General features: G+C 44.0%; 1 protein-coding gene across 5 annotated transcripts in view; it reads left to right on the top strand.

Moving 5' to 3' along the window:
• The first annotated feature begins 1,288 nt into the window (after positions 1-1,288).
• SLC25A26 (solute carrier family 25 member 26) overlaps positions 1,289-25,776 on the top strand; it is a 151,753-nt gene continuing 127,265 nt past the window's right edge. For all 5 annotated transcript variants that reach the window (XM_048859499.2, XM_048859503.2, XM_048859502.2 and 2 more), the window contains exons 1-3: positions 1,289-1,432; positions 11,107-11,263; positions 14,090-14,199. In XM_048859499.2, the coding sequence (XP_048715456.1) occupies positions 1,400-1,432; positions 11,107-11,263; positions 14,090-14,199 (300 nt within the window). In that variant the 5' untranslated portion in view covers positions 1,289-1,399. The remainder of the gene's footprint in view (positions 1,433-11,106; positions 11,264-14,089; positions 14,200-25,776) is intronic.

The following is a 25,776-nucleotide window of genomic DNA, read 5'->3' on the forward strand; positions in this document are numbered from 1 at the left end:
ATCCTGGGGTCATAGGTAGGTTGGCTGGTATGGGTGTGAGGGGGGTACCCATTGATGTGCTCACATCTATGGTGCTTCTCTGGTTTGGGGGAATCAGAAGCTGTTGGTTTTGTGCATTGCTTTGGGGGGCTGTATTTCTAACTCAAGGCAAAAATACCTGGAGCGTGAGATGGGCGCTTTCTCACTTTGAATATACTTTACAAATCAAAAGGAATAATAACAACATAATGCTGTTTGAGACAAACATTCCTGCTCTAACTTCACAGATCACACAAGGCAGGCTTTGTCCTATTTTTGGTATTATTTCAAATTAAACTCAAGTAGACACGAATGTAGGATTGGCTGCATCCTGGGTGAGCCACAGATGATTGTTCATTGTGTTGTTCGCTCTCAGAGGCATGCCCGGGCAGTAACAGCTCCTCTTCACATCATTTCACACCAGTAAACCCTAGGTCACTTTGGTAACAGCTATATTTCCCAAGGGGTTTTCAACTGAGGCATGAAATAAGTGCTGACGATTTCTCCTTCAGAAGAAAAAGGGAAATGTAACATTTCTTCCTGACTCTGACAGGCATCAGCTTGATGCATCATAGTTACACCCAAGGTTACACTCGAAAAACAAACACAATTATTACCTCTAAAAGTCAGCCCTTAAATTGACCAGACTAACACGCGGCCCTGCTTTACAATGCTTTGGTTGAGTTTTGGCTAGAAGAGGTGCTATTTTCACATGGCCGCCGTATGGGGCTTTGAAAGACCCGCGCAGGTGACTTGCTGATCTGCACACATAGGGATCCTTATCGATCAGCAGTGAGGTTACAATCTTGCCATTTGCTTTTACCCCTCCTGGGAGTGCCCCTGGCTTTGTTTTGCCACGCAAGCCGAGCTTCTCCTCTAATAACGCGGCTCTGGCCCTTCCGGGAGGCTGCGTTTTGCACCAGGCCAGTGCGAGAGTTCGGGGGAGTTGGCACCCCGTGGCCCGTTCCCCTCGCCCCGGGTCTCCCAGGCAGGGGATGGCGGGGAGCTGCCACACCGGTCTGGCCCGGCCGCACGCACTGCCTGAGCGCTGGGCACAGACAGGTGGCCTGCCCTAGGGGGACTGGGATTCGAACCGCCAGACCGAGAACGGTCCCACCCTGCCGTTCCCAGGGCCCAGCGGCTCCCTCCGCAGCGCCCCCACGGGCGAGGACGGGCAAAGGCTTCGCTACGGCTTCACCCCCCTCCCCCTCCGCGCACGCATGCGCACGCCCTGCCCAGGCTCACGCACAGCGCTCACTGGCCCAAGCAGCCCACGTGACGGCGGGTCGGAGGGCAGCGGTATGGCTGCGCCCACGGGCGGCGAGTGCGGCCGTTTGGAGCCGTCTGCGCGCGCCGGGGAGCGCTCCGCGTGGGCGTCCGCATGGACTGGGCCGGGTTCTGGGTCTCCCTGACGGTGAGGAAGGCGGGATGGGCGCAGTGTGGGGGACAAGAAAGGGGGCGGGATCGGAGTGGGGCAGAGGAGACGTGAGTGGGATTGGGGGGAGAGGAGGGGGCTCTGTGGGGGGGGTAAGAGAGGGGGTGGGATGGGGCAGAGGAGTGAGGGGTGGGATTGGGGTTGAGGAGGGGGCTCAGTGGGGGGATAAGAGAGGGGGCGGGATGGGATGGGGACAGAGGAGGTGGGGGATGGGATTGGGGGGAGAGGAGGGGGCTCTGTGGGGGATAAGAGGGGGCAGGATGGGATGGGGCAGAGGAGTGGGGGTGGGATGGGGGGTGAGGAAGGGGGCTCAGTGGGGGGATAAGAGAGGGGGCGGGATGGGGGGTGAGGAAGGGGGCTCAGTGGGGGGATAAGAGAGGGGGCGGGATGGGGAGTGAGGAAGGGGGCTCAGTGGGGGGATAAGAGAGGGGGCGGGATGGGGAGTGAGGAAGGGGGCTCAGTGGGGGGATAAGAGAGGGGGCGGGATGGGGAGTGAGGAAGGGGGCTCAGTGGGGGGATAAGAGAGGGGGCGGGATGGGGGGTGAGGAAGGGGGCTCAGTGGGGGGATAAGAGGGGGGCGGGATGGGGGGTGAGGAAGGGGGCTCAGTGGGGGGATAAGAGAGGGGGCGGGGTGGGGTGCAGAGGAGGTGATGAGAGGGCGGGATTGGGGGGTAAGGAGGGGGGTGGAGTGGGGCGGGATGGTTTGCAGAGGAGGTGACGGGGTGGGATTGGGGGTGAGGAAGGGGGTATGGGGGAGGTGGGTGGCTCATCTCTGGGTCTGAGAGGGGAGCAAAGTCCCCTACTGGGTGACACTGCCAGGGGGAGATTCCCAGTTGAGTTTGGAAGGAGAGGGTATGTCTGTATGTTGCAGCTCTTGGAGCTGCGGAATATTATTGATGGTCCCTTAGACTCCCCCTCCACTCTCTAGACTCAGTCCTCACCCTAAGGATCAGTTGGGCAAAATTATAAGGAATTAAAGTGATCACAATACCATATTAAAACCCTGCGTACACTTTTCAAATGGTATGAATTTATTTCTGATGCTCTTTGCCTTTGGGTGGGGCAACTTTCCAGAATGGGGAGGAATTGTCTTAATATCTTACCTTTTCAAATGTTTAAGAGTTCAGTTGTTCTGGAGAAGTTCTTTGGCCTGTGTTGTACAGCAGATCAGATTAGATGACCACAGTGGTCCCTTTTGGGTTTGAAGTCTATAAATTATCTCTTGAGTGCTCATAGTGTGTATAGTGCTTCATGGGCATATGGGATAAGGTCACAGCACTGCTTAGAAGTGCCATGTGATAGATGCGGTATCAGAGGGTTAATACTTTAGAATGATACAGCCATGAACAGTCTCTCATTTTAAAACTTGACCCTGAATGTGTTGTGCTGTTTATAGCCATTGTAAGTTTGGTAACTTCTTTTTACCTCTGCAAATTGTGTGTGAGGGTACTGAGACTTGATTACAATGAGTTCATTAGTATTTGTGGCACCTTAGAGACTAACACATTTATTAGAGCATTTTTTTTTACAGAATAACTTCACAATAACCTGAACTACTTGTATTTTGTAATGCTTTGAGACAACGTGGCAGTTTCTATTGCACTAGGAATCATAGGACTGAAAAAGACCTCAAGAGGTCATCTAGTGCAGTCCCCTGCACTCATGGCAGGATTAAGTATTATCTAGACCATACCTGACAGGTGTTTATCTCACCTGCTCTTAAAAATCTCCAATGATGGAGATTCCGCAACCTCCCTAGGCAATTTATTCCAGTGTTTTATTCAAAATGTCTCATGTTTGAATAAAGGGCTGACAATCTTTCTTCCATTTTCCTTGTCCATTTTAAATCTATGTTTGACCGAAAGGCTTATGCACTACTTGCCTTTTTTTTACCTAAGAATTTCTCTTGCATTTTCTTTAGGCTTTCTCGTAGTTGTAGAATTTAAGGCCAGAAAGGACCACGAGATCATCTAGTCTGACCTGTTGTGTATAAATTTACTGAGAGAGATGCCTAGATGATTCTAGCCAGTGACTGTGACCTGTGCTGCAGAGGAAGGTGAAAACCCACTAAGGTCACTGCCAATCTGCCCTGGAGAAAAATTCTTTCCAGACCTCTCATATGGTGATCAGTTAGACCCTGAGCCTCCAAGCAAGAATCAGACAGCTAAGTGCCAGAAAGACATTTATCAGGACCACCTCAGAGCACTGGCTTACCCTGTCCAGAGTCCCATCTCCAGCTGTGGCCATTTCTGATGCCTCAGAAGAAGGAGGCAAACTCGTGCCAACATCCCCACACCCCCAATTGTGAATACACTGTGGAAGAATTCCCTTCCTGCCCCCTATGGGTGACCGTATGAAGCCCTGAAGCATGCGATTTAAGGAACATCAGACATGAACCAGAAGGGACCCCCAGGGCTGCTGAGCCCAGCCCCCCACCACTGCGGGCAACGCTGTCATCTAATTCCACTCATAAATTTGTCAAGCTCTGTCTTACAGCTAGTTAGATTGTTTGCTCTCTCAGCTCCTTTTGGGAGTCAGTTCCAGAATATCACTTCTCTTATGATTAGAAACCTTCTAATTTTTAGCCTAAATTTATTCGTGAACAGTTTATAGCCATTTATTCTTGTGCAAGCATTGTCCTTTCACTTAAATAGCCCTTCATCCTCCCTATTGTTTACCCTCCTGATGTATTTATAGAAAGCAATCCTATCCTGTCAGCCTTTTAGGCCCTCTGTTCCCCTGATCATTCTAGTAGTTCTTCTCTGCACCTGTTTCTGTCTAAATTGAACTTTCTTGAATATGGGTGACAAGGATTCCAGATGAGATCTTATACAATGGTTTTAGTACTTTCTTGTGTCTACTGGAAATACCTCATCTGGATCCTGTTTGGTTTTTGCATGGCTGCATCACATTGGTGGCTCATAATTGCCCTGTGATCGACCAACATACCCATGTCTCTCCCCTCCTCTCTCACTTGTAACTGATGAGCCCCCAGTTAATATATAGCAGAAATTCTTGTCGTTAGTCGCTATGTGCATGACCTTGCAGTTTGCACTATTCCATTTCATCCCATTTCTATTTCTCTCTTTTTGTACCTGAACAGTTTTCCATTTCATCCTGTCATCCTGGCTTATGTAACTGTCCAACAAACAAACCCTATAAAACAAGCAGAATCATTTAGAGACTCAGATAATCTGTGCAAGTTTTAGTAACTGAAATAGGTATCACAAGGTTTGTAATAATCATCTTTTTAATGAGTATGTTTGTAATGAAAGACCTATTATTTATAATTTTATATTAGAAAGAGCCAGAACTCTCACTTGGTAAAGCTTTTAGAGTGGTGTCCATCTGTTCTTGAAGGAGGAGGATCAGAATGATGTTGGAAATAACAATGAGTGTTGCTAGTCTGTAATGTGGTGATGGAAGGTTGACAGGTGTTTGAGAATCAGTGGAGAGAATTACTCTGAGAAGCTACTGATCCTAAATACATTTTATCTAAAAAAAAAAAAAAAAAAAAAATTGCTATTTGATTTCACTGTGTCTATTCAATCAAAATGCATGGCAGTTTCAACCTGAAAAATATATGGGGCAGTGGGGGAAGGGAAATAAATGTTGAAGAGCAGCTAACTTGTATCTTGAGAATTTTAATAAATAGTAAAAACAAAACCATTAGAATAGATCTTGTTAACAAGGATCTGTTACTCTATTTCTTCTTTCATGCTATGTACACAGCCTCTGTCGTTTGTGGCATAAGTTTGAACTACTCATTAACACATCACTCAAAATGCAGGGAAGCATTTGTTAATGATGAATTTGAGCAACAGTGTTCAAACATGGCAGAGAAGGGCACTTGGCTAGCTTGTGGAGAATATGAAGAGAAAGGAATGCTTAATTTTTAAAGGTTTCAGAGTAACAGCCGTGTTAGTCTGTATTCGCAAAAAGAAAAGGAGTACTTGTGGCACCTTAGAGACTAACCAATTTATTTGAGCATGAGCTTTCGTGAGCTACAGCTCACTTCATCGATGCATCCGATGAAGTGAGCTGTAGCTCACGAAAGCTCATGCTCAAATAAATTGGTTAGTCTCTAAGGTGCCACAAGTACTCCTTTTCTTTTTTTAATTTTTAAACTACCTTTTCTCTCATATTTTGAATTCCACTAGTGCAATGTAACAAACTAATGTTGTTCCCAAAGCCAGAAATCCTGGAGTTATCCTTGATTCAGGGCTTGCTTTCTTCCTTTTGCCTCACTTGTTTGTAATTCTCCTCTGGAAAATTTGGCTACCTTTGACCTGTCCCTCCTAAATTCCTTATTCTTTCCCTATAGTCTCTGCCTGTTTTGACTATTGTGACTTCTTAAGTTCCTTCTTGCAAGACCTTAATTGCATCTCTTTGCTTCTCATGGGGCCAGATTTCCCAGTGTTCAACACCCACAATTGGGGCCAGATGCTCAAAAGAGCTCAGCACACAATGTGTAGAGGTCTCTTGAAAATCTGGCCCCTTATTTTGGTGCCTAAAAGGAGGCTGAGCGCTGTTGAAAATCTCTCCAAACCTATTCACTTCACAGCCCTGAAATGTCCTTAGCTTCATCTTTGGTTTTCCATCCCCATCTCATCCTTGTGCCTTCCCCTCCATTCCCACAGCTAGGGATGGCATGTTCCTGCTCTTTGTTCACAAATGTGGGGGTGCAGTGGAGCAAGAATAGTGTGGACGAATGTAAAGGTGTAGCTGAATGACCCGAAGGAGTGAAATGTTATGAAGAGGCTTGTAGGTTTCAGTGCATGAGATGAGATCTGGATATGTAACATGGCTGGTTCTGGCGGCAGAATGTAAAGAGGAAAGGCCTTCTCTTCCTGTTCCATGTTCAATGGGAAGGTGGTTTCTAACCCTCAGAGGAGTCAGGTGCTCCCAATAGCAAGAATGAAGGCAAACAACCAAACTAGCATTAAAATGGAGTTTAATAAATTTAGAAAATGAGATTATATGATGGAATTGCCTGCATCAGCAAAAGCCTGGATTCAGTGATCCAGGAAGTCCATGCCAGTCTCTTGCCGCTAATTCATATTGCACAACCATTTCTGCAATGTAGCTGATGTTACATTTTTATACACTCTCTTAATGGCTTTATGGACATGGACAAAAAAAAATTCAATCACAGATTAAGGGATATATAATTGTTGGGGCATTTGCTAACTGAATCTTCTCTCCAGCTTTTTAAAAGATTTTCTCTATTTATTTACTCCTAGAAGAATCATTTACAAGTGAACAGCTAAGAAAGTGAATGCTGCTCCTTCCACAAGTGTAAAATAGATTATCACCCTGTATTTTGTCATCCATTTTCAAAAAATGTGCCTAGGGCCAGCTTTGTCCCTCCTGAATTGTGTATAGTTAAGTGGAGCTGCATGCCTGTGTGCAAGAGCAGAATTTGGCTCACACTTAAATATGCTCAGGTGACAGTTACCTATTGTATGAAATATCATGGTTCAAAACATTTTGAATTCGATCCTGGTTTTGTTTACTCATGTTGCTGGATTTACAGTGTAACAGGTATATCGAGCTCCATGCAAAGTTTTTTTTTTTTTTTTCTCTTCAGCTGTTCAGCTGATAATGGTAGTGCTGCTGACATGCAGTAGGGAATGGGCTGCTTAGTTGGCTTATTATCTAAAAATCATTACTGTTTGCTGCAGATGCAGTAAGCTCCCAGGTATTCTCACCATTCTAGAGGTACTCTATTAGCTCCTTCATGAATTTAAATGACATTTAAGATACAAATCCAAAGAAGCAATTAGTAAGTTTTGATTCATGTTTTACCAGCTGGCTAGATTAAATCTGATCAATTTTATTTTGGGCAGATAAGAATTCTGATGGAAGAAGAGTTAGAAAAATCAATGCACGCAAAATAGCCAAATAGATTAAAAGAGTAATTAACTTATTGATTAAAACTTTAACGGTAGATAGCAAATGCCTCTCTGAATCCTCTGTTAGGGTGGAACAGAAAACCAGTTGAGCACAGTATAATTGTACTTGAATTATCCAAGTAAAGATTTAGCAGTACCGTACATCCATGCTCACGTTTTCTCCTGCTGTTGTGTACAGGGTAGATATCAATATATGTGCTCCGTAGCCCAAATAACCAAAAAATGATGAAGGTGGATTCAAAGAATAAATTTAATACAGATTATTAGATATGTTAAAATGGCCAAGTTTTTTTTTTGGGGGGGGGGCGGTAAGGGGTAGTTGTATACCCATCCCTACCTTTATTTCATCTAGCTCTTACTTAGGTTTTGCAGGGGCCTTCGTCATGGATGCCATCTTGGTTTCTCCTGTTCTCTATGTGTGCCCACAGTTTAGTTAGACCAAAATCTTTGGATTAATATAGGTGTATCTGGGTGAAAACTAATGGCCTGTGTTATACAGGAGGTCAGTAGGGTTGCCAACTTCCTAATTCCAGAAAATTGAACATCCTTGCCCCGCCCACTGTCCTGCCCTTTCCCTGAGGCACCGCCCCCGCTCACTCCATCCCCTCTCCCTCTTCTCTTGCTCTCCCCCACCCTCTCTCATATGCTCATTTTCACTGCAGGGCCCAAACAGGCATATTTATTGTTTTGACAGATGTATTCTGCTCAGTTCAGGTTTTATTTGTTACAGGATGCTAGAGCTGTCAGCAAAATAGTCAAAAAGGGTAATTTTAAAAAAAATGAAATTTCACAAAGGTTTTCATGATTCTTTTCCTCCCCTCTTAACGTTTTTTGTAAACAGCTCCATGTTTTTTATTCACTGAAGTGATTGTAATTTTATGTGTGGAATTAGGACCACACATTATCAGAGCTGCAGTGAGTCCATTAAAGCCCACTCCTAAAGCCCAAATACAAAACTATAGAGCACAGCCACTAAAATGCACACCTGTCCAGATACCTATATAAATAAATCTGTAGAAACTGACTCCCACACTTACACGTGTATTCATGTGTACACATCTAGCATGCACTAACATATCTACTTCCACAGTATGTAAAATTAAATTGTTTAGTGCCTAGAGACCCCAACTAAGATCAGGGTTCCAGGGTGGTAGGTGCTGGACATGCACATAAAAAGAAAGAGTCTGCAACAAAGAATTTATAATGTAGCTAGACAAAGGTGGGGGGATAAAGGTATGATACATCGGCTTTTCTGCAATTACTAGTCAGCAGCATTCACTTTTTAAGAAATAATATATTTTTTTTAGAGTTCCCTTCTCTTTTAAAAACTTGTTATGAAATGAATACGCACATGTTTTATGTCATCAAGTTTTTTGTGCCCAAGCCAGCAAAAGGAATAAAAGTCAAAGAGTTAGGTTGCAAATTTTATTCACTCAGGTATACACACTCCCCTACACAAAGACATACAGTCTCTTACATACGTACAATGCATGCATGCACGCACTTGCCTAAACAGAGACCGTTTTTCATACACTTTTCCAGGGGCTGCCTAAATCACCTAGCCGGGAAGGGGAGGGTGGGCTGGAGAATAAAGATGGGGGTGAGGGGGGGTGGAAGAGAGAGGATGGGGAGGGAAAGAGGCCAAGGACGAGATCAGGGTGGGGGTGAGAGGGGGCAGTGCAGGAGAGAGGAGGGGGTGGGACAGATGTGGGGCAAATGGGTATGCAGGGGGAAGCAGAAGGCTACAGGAGCATGAGGATGTGGGGGGGCACAGGGGTGTATAGGGACATAATGGGAGAGCAGCAGTGTGTGGAGGTGAATGGGGTGTAGGGCTGTGGGGGGTGAGGGACATGGGGATGGCGGCTCTGACAGGTGGAGAGGATGGGTGGGAGAGCACTGTAAAGGGTACAGGGATGGGATGGGGGAAGGACGCAGTGAGGGGGAAAAGGGGTGGGACGGGGAGGGATGCAGTGATGGAGGGGGGGTTGGAATGGGGAGGGATGCAGTGAGGGGGATGGGAATGCAGCCCCATTCCTAGTACTTGGGGAACTCCTGGGTGCCGGCGATCGGATGACGGACAGACCATGATTCGCCGCAGGGCATGCATTGCAGCTTGAGCCCAGTCACACGAGCAGCGTGAGAAGAGGCTGGGCAGCAGCGGGAGAGGTGCGTGCCATGCAACCCCTCAAGAACCACCTGTTGACCACTCACGAGTCGCGCTAGTTCCTCCCCTGCCCTGACCCAGCTAATGGGAACTGCGCTGGGGGGCGGGGTGGCATGTGGACCCCCCTGACCACCCCTCAGGCTAGGAGCTGGACTTGCTGGCTGCTTTCTGACCCGGAAGCTGCACAGTGCAGTGGCCTAGCGGGGAGAACTGCCAGCCCCGCTGTGTGGTGCGGCGGTGCTGCCAGCCAGTCAATGGCCGCTGACCGGAGCTGCCAGGATCCCTCTTTGATCACGTGTTCGGGTCCAAAACTGGACACCTGGTCACCCTCAAGGTCAGACTACATGGTCTGACAATCCCTTCTGGCCTTAAACTCTATGAATTGTGATTCCTCTTACAGGCCCTCTCTGTCCTATGTGAATTTTTTCCTGTTTGTATATTTATTAGAACTGGTTTAAATCTTTTAATACTTTTTTTTTAGTATTGCTTTGAATTAAAGTATTCAGGATTTCCTCGAACTGGTAAAACCTTAACTGGGGTACTGGGTTGAGTACTGCATCACATTTTGGGAAAGTTGTAGACAAACTGGAGAAAGTCCAGAGGAGAGCAACAAAAATGATTAAAAGTCTAGGAGAAACAACCTCTGAGGAATGATTGAAAAAAAACAAAAACAAACTAGGTTTATTTAGTCTGGAGAAGAGATGACTGAGGGGGGACGTGGTACAGTCTTCAAGTAAAAGGTTCTTATAAAGAGGAAGGTGATAAATTATTCTCCGTAACCACTGAAGACAGGACAAGAAGCAATGGGCTTAAACTGCAGTAAGGGAGATTTAAGTTAGACATTAGGAAAAACTTCCTAATTGTCAGGATAGTTGAGCATTGGAAGAAATTAGGTAGGAAGGTTGTAGAATCTCTGTCATAGGGGTTTGTCTAACCTGTTCCTTAAAAACATCCAATCAGGGATGGTCTAATACTTAGTCCTGCCGCAGTTCAGGGGACTGGACTAGATGACCTATCGCTTTCCCGTACAGTCCTATGTTTCTGTGACTCTGTGAAACTTTTGGTTTAAAATGAATTTTTTCTGTTTTTGGCTGTCAAAACCAAGCAAAATTTAAATGAAAACCCCCACATTTTTTCCTCGGGAATAAAAATCTTTTTCTCAGTCAGTCCTAATATTTGCACAATAATTCCTGGCCCTGATGGACATACTGTGCTGTATCATTGCTAACTGGTATGTGTCACTATCTTAGGGCTTATTTGGGTGGCTCAGAGTTGTTGGAGCTGCTTTGCTTCCTTCATTCAATGCAAAACAGTGAGGCAAAACGAAAGAATGGTTAAAATGTTGCACTGTTCTTTTTGTATCCTATGCTGGTGCTGGACATCAACCTACACATGGTCACTTGTAGTTAAAAAGTAATTATTGGAGAAATCTGCCAATGAATGACAGAGCCACTCGCTTGCTGCAAATGGATAGATTCAATAATGTCCTTTAGGCAAGTCTCAGAGCAGCATGTGTGTAGGCAAGACTTGGTCTACATTGATGTTAATTTGCTTTGCTCCTGTTTATCTTGCAGGCTGGTGGGATAGCTGGTATGTGCGTTGATTTGATATTATTCCCTCTGGATACCATAAAAACCCGACTGCAGAGCCCCCAAGGATTTAAGAAGGCTGGTGGCTTTCGTGAAATCTACGCTGGTGTTCCTTCTGTTGCTGTAGGATCCTTTCCGAATGGTAAAAACTGTGTGGATTGTGCTTGTGTTAATCCCTGGTCTTCCTCTAGGGGGACGGCATAGTCAAGTGTGTGTAAAGGGTGATCCTGTCCTTTCTCTGCCAGGCTCCCATCCTGCTAGCAGCTCCACATAGGACTCCTGTTGAAGTTATGAGGTTTTGTGTGGGTGCAGCGTCCAGCTGGGTGTGTGCATCATTGTAATGATGACCCCTAATGTAGGCTTGCTGCACTGTACCTGGAAAAAAATCACACCATTGCATGCCCCATTTTGCACTAGTGCAGTGTGCCAATATTAATGGATTGCACCAGTGCAACTAAATCGATGTAATCACAGTGGTGCAAAGTTATCTAATGTAGGGTTCCCAAAAGATAAATCCTTCTCTCTCTCTCTGATATATCTACAAATGCTAACTACTGGTGGTGCTGCTTTGTGTTTCACAATTCAGATTCCTATGCACCATCATGGTGATGCCACCGTGTCCAGATACTCTTCTGGAAGTCTCAATGCCATTCTTTTCATCTTCTCTGCACTTAAAGATCCAATTTTTGGCTGTACACTGTGGAAGCTCTTCCTCTCCCCTTCCATCTCTCTCTGCTGACCTTCAGACAACAGGACTTTTCATTGGTGGCACTTTCTCAACAGGAGCAGGTGCTCTTCAGCATTATTCCTAACGGCAAGGAGCTCCCTCCCTAGTACTCTATCATGGCTATATTAGTTGGAGAGGAAGGATGGTCCAGTGGTTAGGGTGGGATTCTGGAGACCTGGGTTCAATTCCTTGCTCTGTGACAGGCTTTCTTTCTGTGACCTACAGCTGGTCACTTAGTCTTCTCAGTCCCCCATCTGTAAAATCCGGATCTAGCACTGCTCTATTTCACAGGGGTACTGTGAGGATAAATCTGATAAAGGTTGCGGAGTGCTCACATACTGCAGCAGTGGGGACATGTAAATACCATAGACCAGGGGTTCTCAACCTTTTTCTTTCTGAGCCCTCCCCAACATGCTATAAAAACTCCACAGCCCACCTGTGCCTCAATAGCTGGTTTTCTGCTTATAAAAGCCAGGGGTGGCGTTAGGGGGTAGCAAGCAGGGCAGCTGCCTGGGGCCCGTGCCACAGGGGCCCCCACAAAGCTATATGGCCTAAGCTTCAGCTTCAGCACCAGGTGGTGGGGCTCAGGGCCCTGGGCTTCGGCTTTCTGCCCTGTTCCCCAGTGAGTCTAACATTGGCCCTGTTTGGCAGATCCCCTGAAACCTGCTCACAGTCCCCCAGGAACCCCGAACCCAGTTGAGAACCACTGTCATAGACAGACGGACAACCCCTGTTCCTTTGTTGCATCTCCCTTTTCATGGCCACCTGTTGCCACTTCCTTTCTGTTTCCAGCAGCACCCACAATATGCTAAGCATTGTCCAAATATAAAAGATGGCACAGTCCCCATCCTGGAGACTCTTGCCTTTAAATCCTGGCCATGTCTGACTGCAGTGATCATGAATATGAACGTTCCAAGGGTGTCTTGTGCATGTGCTCCCCTCTGGTCTTTAAGAGCCAAATTCTAGCAGGGAATGTTCTCTTTTTTTTTTTCTGGGGGGAGAAATAAATAATTATAAGTCATTTAGGAACTGAGGGAAGCTTTGAGGAGGCCTTTTGAAATTGGCTGTGTCTTTCAGAAACAAAGCAAAATAGTTCTAGTGTCTGAAGAAAAATGTTTGCAATTCCTGAGATCTGTTTACTCTCTTCCTCTTTGCAAAATGAAGTCCAGCTAGGCTGTCACGTTTGTAAATGTTAAGTTCACAGACCAATCCACTGACACCTTCAAATGTTCCATGTCCTTCAAAAGATGATATAAAAATTTTCTGTCCTTTATCTTTTCCGCTTTCGTTATCTCCTTTTGAGGCGATAAGCATCTTTTGATTAACTGCAGAAGGCAATACACGCAGCCCCTTTGCACAATTAAATACTGTTCCCCCGTGAGAGATGTCAGCTTTTTCAGGATTTGCATCTCTAACATCTGAGCTGGGATTTATCTCTTGCTGCTGTGTAAAAGCAAAAACTTAAATTATCTTGAAGAATACGAGTAACCCTTAATGTGCTAGGAAGCAAATGCAAGACACCTGTTAGTATGGAAAAACTGTTGCCACTTCAGTGCCGGGTTTGCCCTTCTTCCCTTCTCTAATTGGTACACTTGGCTTGGCTTTCTGTGTTATGAGATTAGGTCTATTACAAAATAAAACTGTTCCTTGCCCATTGGATTACAGTGTAATGAATGTTTCAAGCTCTCAGGAGGATTTCATTTTCTTTCTCTCAAATGAATCGCTGCTGCTTCTGGAGCTAAACTGTAAAACAGGAGGCAGATTCTAGCCAGGAAGATGCCGCAATCAGATTTAAATGTTAATAATGTTACTGAAGCAGTTGTTTCCTTAAAGGAGCTGATTTGTAATATCAATTGACCATTGTACAATAAAGTACAGCCCCACCTACAGTATTCTAGGACAAAAATGAAAAAGTTAAGACATGATTTTCTAAAAACTTCCAATTAGTCAGAGATACTATTTAGCCTTTTTGCTTTTAAAATACTGTAATTGTAAACCTGGATTGAAGCCCTCGGCCCATTGAAGTCAAAGGGAGTTTTGACCATGAGTGAAAGAGTATTGACCATGGAACTATGTTGGTAAGAAGGGTAGTACTGTTTTGGGGAATGTCTTGTCTCTGGATTAGAGCATGTGGCTATTTTCTGCATTATAACATAAACTAGATTTGTTTGGATTATAACAGCAATCTGCTAATGCAGCTATAGAGATAGTTTGATGACTGAACTTTTTTTAAAATTTCAGCTGCTGCCTTTTTTGTCACCTATGAATTTGTGAAGTCTGTGTTGGCTACTGTCACCCCTCTGTATCTGAGTCCTGTAACACACATGGCGGCTGCCTCCTTTGGAGAAGTAGTAAGTAACAGCTCTGTTTACTGCACATTCCTAGCAAGAAGAGAAGAAAAAAAAATGGAAGTCTTATGAGAACTGAATTTTAGTGGGAACCTTTTACTTGTTGATTGTTGAGCAGCAGGTTTAACAACCCTGGTCTTTACAGAGCATTGGTTGCAAAAATAGTTTACCAACATGTTTTCTAGAAACTTCTGGGGGTTTGTTTTGTTTTAAATGAAGCATTGACATTGAGTAACAGTCTGGAAGCATAATGTAGCAAAATCTCATTCTGTGGGCAAGTTAGTGATAGGAAGGTATGGTTGTCCTTTGATTCATGAAAAATCCACAGAATCATTATTTCAGAGGTTCACCCTCTGGGGCATGGCAGTGGGGACTTGCTGTTCTTCCCATGCACCACCAGCTCCCAGTTTCAGGTCCACCAGTTGAAGCTTTGATAATACAGTGTCATCGGAAGTGGGTTGAGTTGGGTATCCTTCAAAAGACTTTCCTATCACTTACTTACCCATGGAATGAGATTTTGCTACATTGTGCTTACAGACTGTTACTCCCAGGAACACAGTGGTACCAAACATGACACCACTAGAACTATGTAGCCGAGAAAAAGTTTAAAAATCACAGTGCAAGATCGGTCCCTTGTGCATTGCATGTCCAATACCCAAATACCACCTGCTGCAGTAGGCTAATTGTGAAATACCTGGGGGACAGTTCTGATAGATGAATGTGTTCAGGTTGGGATTTCAATGGACCCTAATAGAGCTAGGCATCTAACTCCCATTGACTTTCAATGGGGTTCGGTCTCCTAACTCCCCTCCTTTGGGCTCCTGTGAGAACCCTAGTCATAATGTCCTTACGTTATTTCAGCTCTGATTTACTCACTTCAGTGATGTTTTCTAAACTGTTCCATTTAAAAAAAAAAGTCTTGTGAAAATGTTCATGTCTGTGGCAATAAAATTACTTATTTCAGCTGTTTTATAATGAAAGATTTTGGAATTCATTGGGTAAATGGCAAAGATTTCTGTAGGTCACTGGGGAGACATGCTTGTTCTCTAGTGTCAAGGAAAGGGCAAAACTGAATGGTCACTGAAGAATTATTCCTATCCAGAAGAAATTCAAGACACACACTGAAAGCTGATTGCTGCTCTTTCCAGTTCTTTCACCCACATCCAGAGTTTTCTGTGAGGCAGTTTCACTATTAGTAATGGGTGTGTGAAAATGAGTAGATCCAAGGATTTATCAACTACATACATATCCAGTTATCCTGTCTCTCACTGGTAATGTTATGTTGTGATATGGTCTGATACCTTTCATTAGTTCACTTTTTATTTATCATAGCTCCTAGGAGCCCCAGTAATGGGTCAGTACCCCATTGTACTAGGCACTGTACACATGACATTCCCTGCCCCAAAGAGCTTCCAAAAGTATAAGGCAAAAGACAACACATGGATACACAAGCAGATGGGAGTACAGGGAAACTGAGATAGTCTTGGCCAGTATGATAGGCTGTACATGCCCTGGGGCATGTCTTATATTTTAATTGCTGTAAAGTAGAATGTTCTCTCTCAGAAATCGAGAGTTTTGCAATTCAGCCACTTGAAAAAAGGGGCCAAAGAAAAAACTAGTCTGAGATTTCAAATGCTGAGGTCACTGTGGTGTGCAAAATCTTTTTTTTAATATGTCCAATTTTGGATGGTTGTATAAAGCTGTCCGTATTCAGTAGCTATGGTAACTTTTACCCTGGAGGCATTTTCTGGTAGATGTGTAGTTTAAGTCTGTAAATGAGACCAGAGTGGTAAAAATATATTTCTCACTATTTTTCATTATATGACATTTTTATTAGGGAAAAACAATTTAAAAATCATAAAATGGAGGGTAATGTTCTTAGTGTTGGAAAATATAAACAATCTAAACCTTGTTAGATTAGATTTCTTGCATTACAGAGTTTTCAGACCTGAATGGACTTGAAAAGTCACTGTATCAATTATATTAACTGAACTCATTCAGCTATGCTATTTGCACACACCCTCCCCTTCTCTCTGAGGGTACATCTATGCTTCACCCCCTCCCTACCCCCCCCGCCCCCCGAGCCCTAGTTCTGAAACTCAGTGAGATGGGAGGGTCTCCGAGCTTGATCCTGAAAATCTACACTGCCCTGTAGCGCAAGCCTGAGTCAGTTGACCCATTTTCTGAGACTCTCTGACGCAGGTGGTGCACATTGTGAAAACATCATCCCTACTATACATATAAAATGATGGGGTCTAAGTTAGCTGTTTTCACTCAAAAAAGAGATCTGGGAGTCATTGTGGATAGTTCTCTGAAAACATCCACTCAGTGTGCAGCAGCAGTCAAAAAAGCGAACAGAATGTTGGGAATCGTTAAGAAAGGGATAGATAAGACAGAAAATATCATATTGCCTCTCTATGAATCCATGGCACCTCCTCATCTTGAGTATTGCATGCAGATATGGTCGCCCCAACTCCAAAAAGATATATTGGGAAACGTTCAGAACAGAGCAACAAAAATGATGAGGGGTATGGAACGGCTCCCAAAGGAGGAGAGATTAATAAGACTGGGACTTTTCAGCTTGGAAAAGAGACGATTAAGGGGGGATATGATGGAGGTCTATAAAATCATGACTATTGTGGAGAAAGTAAATAAGGAAGTGTTATTTACTCCTCATAACACAAGAACTAGGGGTCACCAAATGAAATTAATAGGCAGCAGGTTTAAAACAAACAAAAGGAAGTATGTCTTCACACAATGCACAGTCAACCTGTGGAACTCCTTGCAAGAGGATGTTGTGAAGGCCAAGACTAACAGGATTAAAGAATGAGCTAGATAAATTCATGGAGGATAGGTCCATCAATGGCTATTAGCCAGGATGGGCAGGGATGGTGTCCCTAACCTCTGTTTGCCAGAAGCTGGGAATGGGCGACAGGGGATGGATCACTTGATGATTACGTATTCTGCTCGTTCCCTCTGGGGCACCTGGCATTGGCCACTGTTGGAAGACAGGATACTGGGTTAAATGGACCTTTGGTCTGAGCCAGTATGGCCGTTCTTATGTGTTTGAATTGTTGATGTAACCTTAGAAGCAAGTGATCTCATGTGGAAGGAGGGGAAGTCTGTCCGAACTTTTGTCCACCTCAGTGTTTGTATATAAACTTTTAACTATACATTGAAGCTAACTTCAGCTCTCTTTTGCAATGAGCAGTCTCAGGCTCATCATAAGTGTGGTGGTGGCAGCAGCTTGTGTTTTTAATGCTTTCTTTTTCTACAGAACTTGCCCTGAAATATGGCACGTAATTCCATTTTCCGAGCTCAAAAGGGACTGTCATGGTAGCAGCCAGCCAGCTATTTTAGGACTGGCTCCAAAGAGATGCTGAGCAATTGCAAATATCAGGCCCTTATTTTCCAGATGGCTCATGGCTATGTGTGCTGATTGAGTACTGGGACTTAATTTGAAGCTGCAGAATGCGAGTGGCTAGGTGTATTAGATTGTGGTCTTCCTTGTCTGGCACAGGCTGTTCCAAGAAAATGGATTTAGTCCTACTTTTTAGATCATTTGATTTCATGTCAACTGTTAAGAAGAGAAGCGGTATCCCAGCTAAAGTCCTACTGGTCTTCAGTCCCACAAGCCTACTGTGGGAGGCAGCGTGGCCTAGTGTGTAGATCACTGGAGTAGGATGCTGGAGATCTGGATTCTGTTCCTGGCTTGGCCATTGGTCTGCTGGGTGATCTTGGGCAAGTCACTTCACCTCCCTGAGCTTCAGTTTCCTCATTTGTAAAATGGGGCTGATGATACTGACCGGCTATATAAGAGCTGGGTGGTATTATTAGAAGACATGTCTCTTCCCCTACTGGCCCGTCGAAGCATGTCACACTCAACTTTCATTAAGGCAAGCTTAGATTTTTTTGTTGTGGTTGTGCTGCTGATGGGACAAGCTTGGGTTGTAGGCAGGCTAAGTGTGTGACACCATGCCTGCACCTCAGTGAGCCTTTTGCGCACCAGAGTACTCTCCCTGACTCAACATCCCGACTCTTGTCTAAGTCTGAATGTTAAATCTGCACTCCTTTCCCTGAATGCCGCTACAGGGACAGTCCTCTTTTTGCTTCCGTGCACGCTCAAGTCCAAGGCCATTGCTAGGGAAAAGCTTGTTGGTGTTTCTGGGTGTGGCAGAATGTGGCTCTTTGTAAGCTCAAAAGCTTGTCTCTCTCACCAACAGAAGTTGGTCCAATAAAAGATATTACCTCACCCACCTTGTCTCTTTAGTTATGTTCAAAGCATTCTTTGATTACATGCTGCTAAGTCTGGTTTAGGTCCTGGTCATTCCAGGATCTACATCAGTGAAGTGGATGTAGGTGAAGCACATTGGCTAACCTGTGGGGTGTTTTTTTGTTGTGGGTTTTTTTTTTTTGGCTTGCAGCTTAGCAGGATACAGGAAATATGCGTCATTCCAGATCCCCAATGATCACACCTCCACATCATGTTGGTTTTGGGGCTTGCCTTTTCTTTTGCAGGATTGCCGTTCAGTGTGGGTTAGTCATGAAAAGATTTCCATTTCAAAAGGTTTTATGATCGCAAGATGATGATGGTTATAAATTCATGTTGATAGAGTTGTTTAAAACCAATCCATTTTGGGTTGGTAAGAGCCAGTAGCAAAGATGTGCTCTCTTCCGCGGTGCCCCCGCCCCCCATAGTCTGTGCATTCATATTCAGGGAACAACTTCCCCAAAAAGTAGTTTGTCACATTGAAGAAAAGGCTTTCTTGCTTTTATAAATCAGCTGTCCCAGCAGATGTACCAGGAAATAGAGTGACACGACAGGGAAGGGCAACTGACCGGTGTTTAACTTCATATATCAAATGATGCATGATTTTCAGCGACTGAAAATGCTTTCCTGCCTGAATCTTCTCATAGTTCTAAGTGTTGTAGTGAGCTTTATGAAACTTCTGTTCTGCATTTATGGATACTCTGGTATTCTTTTCATAAGTACTTGAACAGATGTCACAATTCAAATACTCTTATCTAAACCTGGAGTGACTTGGTCCAAAACTGTGTACTGTATCAGTACATACAGTTTTAATTGTTTCATGGCAAATACTTTTGGGTAAACTCTGGTGCTTTGGCTCAATTTTCAGAGATGAAGCTAATGAGCACCTCTGACAACTCTGATTTGCTCGGAGCTACAAAAATTGGTAGTCCCTTATCGTGCTTTTTACTTTATTGGCCACAAGTACTGGTGTAATACTCCCTCATTGTCTGTTTGAACTCTGTGATAATACAGCAGACATGGAGTATAGGCAGTGCCTTTTTTCAGTTCATGTTACTTTCCCCTCACCTGTCTTTTGAAAGCGTTGCTGCTTCTCTCCAGGACATTAAAATGTCTAATCACTTTTAACTCCCGATCTTGTGTTCCATCAAGTGTCTTCTAAACAAATATCCAGTTAAATGATATGAGCTTGCCTTATCTGTGTTTACACAGCATCTTTGAGCCCTACTTCTCACTGAAGCTTTTGGGTATCATGTTGAAATAAACCATCTTGAAAGAAAAATGTCTGGGTGTTTTGGTGGCTTACATGGCTGCTAACTTGGTTAGCTACACATATCCTGTAGCAGTCCATTAAATTCCATGGTCTATAGTAGAATAGTGTCTTAGGAGAGGCAGTGTGCTTAGCGGATAGAGCACTGGACTGGACTCAGACTTTTCTCGCTTCTGCTTTTATCTCTGATATTAGCCTACTGGGTGACCTTGGGCAAGTCAATTCATCTACCCGTACCTCAATTTCTCCATGTGTAAAATGGGGATGATGGCACTTTGTAAAGCACTTTGAGGTCTACTGTTGAAATGTGCTATACAGAAGCCCCCACCTCACCACCCTGCTGCAAGGCAGAGGTCCCAAGTGCCCCCCCCCCCAAGTCTGGTAGGTGCAGAATGCGGGGGGACGTGGGGGTCTCCGCAAGCCGCACTTTAACTATAAAAGAGCTGCATGCGGCTCCCGAGCCACAGTTTGGCCACTCTTGCCATAGATTCATCAAGTACTGATCTTAGCTCTGGCAGTGGCCAGCTCCTGATAATTTAGAGGAGGCCAAAAACTCTTTGCAATATGCCTAAACAGCTTGTAACATGCTGTAGGTAATAGGGGTTGGAAAAGAACTGTTCTTAAAGTGGTCAGGCATTAAGCTAGTCCAATGTCTGTCTAATCTAGCCTTTGGCTTTCATGTCTGTAAATGCGGTAAGTGGCCACTCACGCCTTTCTAACATCCAGCAGGTCCACTGGTTAATCCCCTTACAAGTACATTCCACAGGCGGATTGTAGGTTGCATAAAGAATTATTTCCTTGGGTATCTCAGATTGACTGCAGCTTTAAGTAAATCTCAGGCTTAATCTGCAAACCCTTAGTGATACAGTCAGGAGAGCAAGGCTGCTTTGTGTTACCTAGATGGTCGTGTTCCCCACCTGCGCAGGGCAGGGTGCCCAGTAAGATTCCCCGACTTCTAATGTTTGTCCCATTCTACCAGCCCAGTGTCTTAGGCAGGGACTTTTGACTAGGTGTTCTGCTCTGGTTAACATAGAGCATTACATTACTGTCCCCACGAAGCCCTGCCCGCTTCCCACCCTTAGCTTTGGAGCAGGGCACTACAAGACGGAGCAGGGGGATACTTGTCATCTCCTGGAGCAAAGATGTTGTGTCATATTCCGCTTTCCCCCTCCCCACATCTAATCTGCCTCCCAGTGAGGCTTCTATTTGTTGAGGTCTTCCCCTTCCCCTGGTTAAACTTGATCCCTCTTTCTGTCTTCCCCCTCTCCATCGCACCTGCCTTTGTGCTTACACAGTACAGTGCTTCCTTGTCTAATTGGCCTGTCCGGTCCTAGCCATGAATCAGTCCCAAACCGTTTACGGAATGACTGATCCAAGCTATTTTCACTCTGATGCTGGAAAGTGCAGTAGCTTTCTAGCAGAGGTAGTGCCAACTGACTGTTTCACAGGAGAAAGCGCGTAGCCCCGTCTGCCTCTTTGCATTTGTATTTGACCCTTGGGCTTTAATTGTTGGCACCTGGGCATTTTTGTAAACCTTAGAAACCAAACTGTTTTGACTGGATGTGATTTAGGGGGTATATGAAACTAACCTCATTGTCAGTGCCAGCCTGTGTCGATGGTCTCACAGCTGCTTTGGCGTTGCAAGTGAAGGAAGAGAAAAAAACCTCTTTTTTTTTGGTAAGAGCCAGTAGCAAAGATGTGCTCTCTTCCGCGGTGCCCCCGCCCCCCATAGTCTGTGCATTCATATTCAGGGAACAACTTCCCCAAAAAGTCTAAAACGTCTAATCACTTTTAACTCCCGATCTTGTGTTCCATCAAGTGTCTTCTAAACAAATATCCAGTTAAATGATATGAGCTTGCCTTATCTGTGTTTACACAGCATCTTTGAGCCCTACTTCTCACTGAAGCTTTTGGGTATCATGTTGAAATAAACCATCTAATAAAAATGGCACAAATTGAGCTTCTCTCACTGTTGTCTCATATCATATTTTATTTGATTGATTTTACTGTATTCCAAATTGCCAGCATAAGGGTGAAAGTTGTAATTATAGTTTTATTGATTAGTCATTAAGTTTCAATCAAGTTATAACTACAGAGAGTGGTTATTATTTTGCTAGTAGACTCTTTTTTGTCTGTCATCTTTCCTCCTCCTCCTCCTTTCCCCTTGCACACTTAAAATAATTGCTTTGATGTAACAAACTGCTTTTATAATGTGGATACTTACCTACCTAAAAGAGTGTGTTATAACAGCTGATTAGTGTTAGTAAAAGGCTTTGAGACCACTGGGTGAATGAATGTTAATATCTTATTCATATGCCATGCTACTAGATGTGAAAATAAGGTGATGGGAGGGAAGGAGGAGTCAAAGGCAGAACATGTTCCCTAAAATTATGATATAAAATGTAAAAAGAATTAATGTTTGACAGCTTATTCTTGTTGGTTTTTAAAACTAAAACATTCCCCTGTAATATTTGCATCCTAAGCAAATGCAGCTGTGCTACAAACTAGACTAGAAACAGACCAGTTATACTGAGTGATGTGCAGAACCGAAAGGTAAACAGCATCCCTGAACAGTGTATTCATTTTCCTTTTTGATTCTAGGAACTGAGGGAGTTAAGCGCATCAGCGACCCCCCGCCCCCCCCAAAAAAGTGAGACGAAAAATGCAAATAAAATCGGACACTAGACACATTTTATATCATTAAAGTATAATAAAACTTTTCCACAATTGAATCTCACTTGAGAGGGGCTTCTGAATACGAATACAGTGATACAGGGCATACCTAACATTCAAGAAATCACTTACAAATGGACAGACAAACCACAAGGGGAAAGACATATTGCACACCACAATATCATCCCAAAGAAAGAAAGAGTTGCAGCAGTAGCATACGTAAATAGCCACAAAGCCTTCCTGCTGTCACCACTACCCGGTTCATCCAAAGAAGGGAGGTAGCAAACATTTTTATTGTACCCAGGGATCAGAATTCTTCTTCATCCTCTGCCTTAACATTGTCCCACATGTTTAGTCGTCATATGTCTTTACAAAGGGCTGCCAAAAGTGCTTGGAAAACATGAAATCATAAGTGGTGGAAAGGAAAACCAGATGTTTTAAAATTATTTCACTTTTAATCTTCTAAGGTAGTGTCAGTAATGCGACCAGGGAACAGTATTTTAAAATGGACGGAGTCCATTTTAAACAGTCACACTGTGTTTATTATGAAACTTAACTTGATGGATTGATTAGCCCAGTCTTTTTGTCAGGTTTATAATGGTGACATATGCAGTAATTAGAGGAAAGTTGGGTAAGAGTACAAACATCCCTCCCACCCCAAACTTGCTGCAAACTTCATTTTATGGTCTGAAAGTCAGTTTATCCCAGTTTGACTGACAATGTTTCCTTTCTAAGATCCAATGCGCCTGGATTCAACATGGTGAATTTTACACCCTGCTGACTTTTCCACAGAGGTGAGAAAAAAGTCATTTGGATCTTTTCCTGGGGAAGCTAGCTGACAAACAGTCTTTTCCATGTAATATTTAGATATCGTTATGGTTACAACCTGGGTTTTGTGGGATAGTCAGTGAAACACTCTTGTAAATTCTGGTCCTTATTGGCAAACATCAGATCTGATCTTGTCTCTTCTTCCCTTTTACGTCTTTGTTTTAGTCTGTGGTGGCTTTGCTTCTTTCTCTTCCTGTTCCCACTTTCAGAATCTAGCCAATAACTTGCTCCCGCATTTCGCAAGAGGATTTGTGTGTTGAGAAATGACGGGGAAAGAGCTCTCCTTGCCTCTTCTGCGGTAAGATCAAGAGGCTTTTTCAGTCTTGCTGGTGCACTTTGTCTTTCAGTGCTCTGAAGCTAGATCACTGCAGAATTCACTGGGCCACACCTATCCTCATGTAGACTTCCAGTGAGCTATAAGAACGGCCATCCTGGGTCAGACTAAAGGTCCATTTAGCTCAGTATCCTGTCTTCCAACAGTAGCCAATGCTAGGTGCCCCAGAGGGAACTGGCAGAACACGTAATCATCAAGTGATCCATCCCCTGTCGTTCATTCCCAGCTTCTGGCAAACAAAGGCCAGGGACACCATCTCTGCCTATCCTGGCTAATAGCCATTGATGGACCTATCCTCCAGAAACTTATTTAGTTCTTTTTTTGAAGCTTGTTATAGTCCTTGCCTTCACAGCATCCTCTGGCAAAGAGTTCCACAGGTTGACTGACTGCGTTGTGTGAAGAAATACTTCTTTTTGTTTGTTTTAAACCTGCTGCCTATTAATTTCATTTGGTGACCTCTAGTTCTTGTGTTAGGAGGAGGAGTAAATAACACTATAGGACGTCTCCTCCCCAAAGCATTAAAACATCACCAGTGGCAGGTCTGGTGACGTATCTGTGGTGCTGCTGCAGGATAGAATGGGCTGCCTGCCCTCGCTCGAAGATAGGGACTGTAAAGAAGGGAGGAGGGTGAGGGGGAACAAGACCTGTTGCTTGCCCATGAAGAACAAAGAGTGGGAGCAAGCTCTGTGGCTGCCCTCTGAAAGCTAAGACTATCACACTTCCTCTAACTTGAAGGTGGAATGTGGGCTACTGAGGAAGAGGGGAAGTCAGAATTGTGTTCCCCACAAGCTCCTTTGGGGGTGAGGGTGTCAGACTGCTCCTTCTGAGGTCAGGAGTTTACATAGCGTCATTTAAAACCAACACTTTCAACAGAGCTGCACTCCGAGTTTTGGGTTCCTTCCAAATCCAGAACTAGAAGGATGTTGAACTCTCGTGGACTGAAATGCCCCCAAAAGTTTACTTTCCTTGTGGGATCAAGATGGCTAATTAACCTCTAATCTTTTCGTGCCCATAAATAAAGAACAGCAACAAAGAGATTTCAGCTCCATCCTCCAGTGGCAACTACATGGTATTTGCAAAAAGAAAAGGAGTACTTGTGGCACCTTAGAGACTAACCAATTTATTATTAAAACATCTGATGAAGTGAGCTGTAGCTCACGAAAGCTCATGCTCAAATAAATTGGTTAGTCTCTAAGGTGCCACAAGTACTCCTTTTCTTTTTGCGAATACAGACTAACACGGCTGTTCCTCTGAAACCTACATGGTATTTGACTCCCTTCCTTTTTTGGTTAAAGTACTGTGATGATCTGACACTACTCTCCAATGATCTCTGTGCTTAGGCACAGCAGGACAGTACCATATATTAGAATTCCAGTCTCCGAAGCACTTTCTGAGTGCACCTTATTGAGCAAGGTTGAGTGAGTCATCTACATGTAAAAATATAACTCTGCAGGGATTGGGGACAAGGTGACACTCAGCACAGTGCAGACCAGATCTTTAAAGTTTTCAGGGGGGATTAGGTGAATTCAGGACCTCAGTTGGAGTGTACATAGGCCAATAATGAGTGCTTTTGAAATTTTCCCCTGTAATTAAATAGGTGTGAAGGAAAGTGGCTTGTATCCCTTCATTTCTGGCCCTTATATTCCAAGTTTCGTTCTCTTTTTTTAAAGCAACATGGTCTGTTATCTAAAAGTTAGCTCCAGACCTGGGTACAAGATGGTTTTTTGCTAATCTTAAAACCAATAGAAAAGTTTGCATAACACTTTAGATTTCAGTTAAAACCATTGCTTTTAAACAAACGTTCCCCTGCAGTATCTGCCACCATGAGATTTATATAGCTCTTAAAGGTAGCACCTCACAGCCAACCAGACCAGGGCCCCACTCTGCTAGGCACTGTCTTTGCATAAAGTCAGTGACAGACCCTGGTTCCAAGAGCTTAATTTAAAATGAAAATGAAATTGATTATGGATGTATGTGAAACTAACTTCATTGTCTGTCATGAGGAATTTGAAAAGTAAACAGACAGCATTATCAAATAAGGGTCGGGATTTTTTCTGTATTAATATTCTAAGGTTTTAGTAACACAGATAAAGAAATTTTTTCAGATCATTTAAAATTGACCGTGTCCCTTTAATTTACTGACAATTCCCAGGGTGGTGTTGATAGTGTTAGGGCCTGATCGTGCGCGCGCACACACACATGTGC

The sequence above is a fragment of the Caretta caretta genome, chromosome 7 (genome assembly GCF_965140235.1).
Source record: "Caretta caretta isolate rCarCar2 chromosome 7, rCarCar1.hap1, whole genome shotgun sequence".
NCBI lineage: Eukaryota > Metazoa > Chordata > Testudines > Cheloniidae > Caretta > Caretta caretta.